General features: G+C 31.6%; 3 protein-coding genes and 2 non-coding genes; 4 read left to right on the plus strand and 1 right to left on the minus strand. All coding sequences in view use genetic code 11, as the record gives it.

The window, feature by feature from the left end:
* Positions 1-306: 306 nt before the first annotated feature.
* rps16 (ribosomal protein S16) lies at positions 307-1,448 on the minus strand. One transcript has 2 exons: positions 1,409-1,448; positions 307-533 (listed from the first exon to the last, which is right to left on the minus strand). Exons 1-2 carry the CDS (start codon positions 1,446-1,448, stop codon positions 307-309), a joined length of 267 nt encoding a protein of 88 aa, YP_004376403.1.
* Positions 1,449-3,104: 1,656 nt separating this feature from the next.
* On the plus strand, positions 3,105-3,176 carry tRNA-Gln. Its single transcript has one exon. It is a non-coding gene; the product is annotated as a tRNA-Gln (tRNA).
* A 333-nt stretch (positions 3,177-3,509) lies between these two features.
* psbK (photosystem II protein K) lies at positions 3,510-3,695 on the plus strand. The gene has a single exon. The coding sequence runs from the start codon at positions 3,510-3,512 to the stop codon at positions 3,693-3,695; it is 186 nt and encodes a 61-aa protein (YP_004376404.1).
* A 416-nt stretch (positions 3,696-4,111) lies between these two features.
* Positions 4,112-4,222, plus strand: psbI (photosystem II protein I). The gene has a single exon. It carries the CDS (start codon positions 4,112-4,114, stop codon positions 4,220-4,222), a length of 111 nt encoding a protein of 36 aa, YP_004376405.1.
* Positions 4,223-4,344: 122 nt separating this feature from the next.
* On the plus strand, positions 4,345-4,432 carry tRNA-Ser. Its single transcript has one exon. It is a non-coding gene; the product is annotated as a tRNA-Ser (tRNA).
* Positions 4,433-5,000: the final 568 nt, after the last annotated feature.

The following is a 5,000-nucleotide window of genomic DNA, read 5'->3' on the forward strand; positions in this document are numbered from 1 at the left end:
AAGAATTGGAAAAAAAAAATATCGGATTTTTAATGTATTTCATCAATCTAAGTGGAATAAACAAACTGGATTCCTTGTTGGTTAGTCAAATTCCAACGAAAACCACATAATTGAAAGAAATGAAATGTCCGAATTTGAGATTTATATGATCAATAAACTAAGGTTTTGTTGTTATCGACCATGGAATTCGACAGAAGCAATGAGAAATAGATACGAATAAAGCAGGATTAAGGGGGGAAATAAAAAAATAGTAGAGAAAAGTTATACAAAGTTATATACAAATCACTACCCCCCCTTGGTATTTCTTTAATTGAATTTTGTTTGATTAGGTCGAAGTTCCTTAAAAACTTCTGCCTTCTTTAAAATATCCTGAACAGTTCCTGTAGGTTGAGCACCCTTTTCAAGGAAATATAGAATAGCAGGAACATTTAAATAAGTTTGATTCTTCAGTGGATCATAAAAACCCACTTTTCGAAGATCTTTTCCTTCTCTTCGGGATCGAACATCAATTGCAACGATTCGATAGACGGCTCATTGGGATAGATGTAGATGAACAATACCCCCCCCTAGAAACGTATAGGAAGTTTTCTCCTCGTACGGCTCGAGAAAAAATGATTTGATTCGAAGTTTTGTCTATGTATGGAATTCTAATAAATGACAAATGAGCCTATAAAATCAATTAGACTATGATTTAAGTCTTTTTTTTCTTCTTCCTTCCTGAAAATGAAAAAGAAACCATTCGTACTCATAACTCAAGTTGGATAACTCTCAAATAGCTTAAAGGAAAAAATCTTTAATAAATTTCATTTATTGAGTGGTCTTTACCCCCTTTTGTTTGTCTCGTTTAAAATTCTATTTTGATTCTTCAGTCTGATCCAGTTATTGAGACTATCGAGACAATTAAAAGGGTGTTTCCTTGTTCTGGGATCCTTTATCTTTGTTTTAAATCATTGGGTTTAGACATTACTTCGGTGCTTCTTAATCCTTTCAAAATGGCAGCAACATACCCTTTTTTGTGATTTATCTTTCTATCAAAGAATCCTACGGACAGTTGATTCCCGCGTGATACACTTTGGATCGAAAACGTTTGATCAATTCCAACAGGTTTTGCTTTTGAATTGGAAACTTGCTCAAATTGGATCCTTTCCATTTCTATCTCGAAGATATATTTACGAAGTTGTTCCAATTTATTGATTGGCATTAACCCTAGATCCTTGCCCCCGAGAAATGAATTAATCCTTTCCACTCGAGCTCCATCGTGGACTATTTACAACCCAACAAAAAGCAAAAAACGAAGGGTTCGAGTGGAACAGAACAAACGATGTCGAGCGAAGAGCACCTTCATTCCTATATAAATATAAAATAGCGGATGTAAAAATCCACAACGGATCTGTCCTTCAAGTCGCACGTTGCTTTCTACCACATCGTTTCAAACGAAGTTTTACCATAACATTCCTCTAATTTGGAACCGGTATGGAATTGATTCAATCATGGAATCATGAATAGTCATTGGTTCAGTTGTACATAGACATCGCGTAATCTAGACTTTTTCTTCTATATATGATATGTGTAAAGATTTTTCTGAAGAAGTCTTAGCAAGACACCATCTTTAACACATATATAAAGAAATAGAAATAGATAAACGAATAAATAAGTTCTTTTTAAGTCTGCTACTTCAAGTGACTCAATAGGATAGATTGACCTATTTCCTACTTTTTGAGTACCAAAGATTCAACTTACAAGGAATCATTCAAAATAGTTATTAAAACTATTTCGAATGGAAAAAGGTTCCTATTTAGACATCATTAAAAGATAAGTCTTTTTTTTTTTTAATTGACCCATCACTGATTTCAAATAGATAAATAGATCACAGAAAAGAAGAAAGAAATCCCATTTTTTTTTCATGAGATGGATAAAAAAACTGATGTAAGGTAAGATTTGAATCTTTATTCTTTTCATCTGATTGCGAAAATCCAAATCGAAAAAATCGAGAGGGGTTTTCGTATCTATCAGATAGACTAAACAATTGTCACTGTTATAGATATTCTATAATACTTAATTTAACTAATTTGAGTTTAAAAAATTTAAGGGATCCCAAACCTTTTTCACAAAAACCGAAAGACTATTGTCATTGAAATAGAACGATACATATAAGCTAAACATGTCCTCATTTTATATGCATTTTGTTTAACATGGGGTTGAGTAATATTTCAATAATCGAATCTTGTCATAAAGTGAATAAAAGGGATAGGATAAATCACCCCTGCCTCAATCCAATCGTTACATAGATTTCTAATTCTTCATTATAGCCAAACAAAAAAAATACCTAAATAAAATAAAAAAACGAGATTCAAAGAAAATACATCGATTCCATAACATATAAACATATATAAATATGTTATTTGATCATTTGTTAATGAGATTTGGACAGATACAGATATTTAAATTAATACTGATTATCTCCTATCCACTCCCCTATTCTTTCTAGGGGAATGATAGAGCAAAAAAAAGGAATCCTGATCCGGTATGGGAAATGACTTGTCTAGTTACAAAGACAAACAATAAGTCCAAATTTAGTCAAGCTTTAGTCTAACCCACTAAGAGACTTAGTCCTATTGATTGAATTTAATTAGTATCAAGAACTCGCTCTTGTTTCGAATTCAGAGATCTCGAGAAAAATCTAATTACTAATTAGACTCCCTCATTTACGGGATAAATAATAAGAGATAGGGAATATAGATTCTTTTGCATCTCGATTCAAAATACATCCATCGTTGAAAATTCAAATAGATATGGGATGGAAAGTTTTTCCAAGTAACTAACTTCCCTAAATATCAAAGGGAATGAACATATGATGAAAAGCCCACCCAACTTTTTTGAATTCAAACTCTTTTGTTTTGATCCATGTTCTCATCTTACCTGATAAAAAATAGATTCAGGTCCAGATGCGTGTCATTTGAACTCGATTCAGTTCAGTTTGTGAAAAAAGATATGATTCATATAAGATATAAAAGAATCACATTCCATCTAAAATTAGACTTTAAACAGAAAGTTGTTCAAGAAAACAATCTTTATTCTAAAATTATAAAAAAATGGATATGGCTCTGGGACGGAAGGATTCGAACCTCCGAATAGCGGGACCAAAACCCGTTGCCTTACCACTTGGCCACGCCCCATTATCAATTTCTAATCTACACTAAGAAACAATAATATTGTTATTGGTTGTTTGTCAACTCCAGTCCAAATATCTATAGAATAGATTATTACTAGGATTTTAATCCATATAGATATAGAATTCAACTTAATTTATTGATCATTACATATAATTCAATTAAGATATTGTATGAAAGTATGATTTCTTCTATTCTCCTTTGAGAATTGGAGGATTTTTGATTGGGTGGGTTCAAAGAAAAAGAAGGATTTTTGTATACCTTACTTCCTTTCTTCCTTTTTCCTTATATCAATAACTCAATCAAAATGCAATTATCTCCAAGAACAAAATGTCTGTTATGCTTAATATCTTTAGTTTGATCTGTATTTGTCTTAATTCTGCCCTTTATTCGAGTAGTTTTTTCTTCGGCAAATTGCCTGAAGCCTATGCTTTTTTGAATCCAATCGTAGATGTTATGCCAGTCATACCTGTGTTTTTTTTTCTCTTAGCCTTTGTTTGGCAAGCTGCTGTAAGTTTTCGATGAGATCCTTAATAATATCCTAGAAGATTCATGATTTCTTCGAGAAAAAATTCTCTAACAATTGATAAAATCAGATAAGTTTTAGAGTCTGAACCCTCGATTCACACATTGAAATTCTTGGATAGTCGCCATAAATCCGGCTTACCCCATTTCCTCCTTTTTTTGACCCTTTTCCAGTGAAAGACCCTAACCCTATATATATTAATTATAATTCTATTAGGGTCTCCCACAATATCGAATTTGGATATGAAAGAAATTTTTGTTAATGAAAAACTCTTATTCCAAATAAATTTCTGACAATTCATTTCTATTTCTAGAAAAACCTCATTTCTTGGTGTCAAAATAGGATATGTGGTAGAAAAATGGAAGATCTATTCTCTTTTTTTTTTCAAAAAAAAAATCATCTTGGAGATTGTGTAATGCTTACTCTGAAACTCTTCGTTTATACCGTAGTGATATTTTTTGTTTCTCTCTTCATCTTTGGATTCCTATCTAATGATCCAGGACGTAATCCTGGACGTGAAGAATAAAATCCAAAGGGTTTTTCCTTGGTTAATTTTCAAATTTTCTTAGGATTTTATCTATTCCACACGTTTAACTAAGATTTCAAAAATTTGAAAAATAAATAAATAAATCAAGTCATCAACGGAACCGGAAAGAGAGGGATTCGAACCCTCGGTACGAATAACTCGTACAACGGATTAGCAATCCGACGCTTTAGTCCACTCAGCCATCTCTCCCAATTGAAAAAGAGAATTACTACCTTACACATAATGTAAGGAGTCTTTCTTTCTCTATTCTATAGAGATATACAAATCAGGAATTTCTTTTAGATTAGATAAAGGAAGGGCTCGAACGAGCCTATAAATAAAAAAAGAAAAATAAAGAAAAAAAAAAAAAAGAAGACATCTTTGTGTTGATTTTGTTCGAAAGGCCCTTCTTATTCTGATGGCCTGGCCTGGTCAGTACCTAGCCGGGCCCCTTTTTTTGTTCCAACGAATTATAGATAAATAATGATTTATTTGATTTGAAAACAAAAATCCTTTTTATTTATTATATTCAATTGAATATAAAATATTCAAGCAACAACAAAAAGAAGAAAGACTATTTACATTCTTTTTATTTTTCTATTTGAATTTTAGTTTCATTTTCGGAACTAAAAAAGAAACTATCGATTTTTCCACAATACATTTTTCTGTTATGATTTTAGTGTTTTTTGTGATCCGTAGCTATCAAAACTTCTTCAGCAAAAGATAAAACTTTAGTTATTGAATTTAAATAAAATGAACCCTCCTTTCAGAATCTTAT

The sequence above is a fragment of the plastid genome of Olea europaea (assembly GCF_002742605.1).
Source record: "Olea europaea subsp. europaea plastid, complete genome".
NCBI lineage: Eukaryota > Viridiplantae > Streptophyta > Magnoliopsida > Lamiales > Oleaceae > Olea > Olea europaea.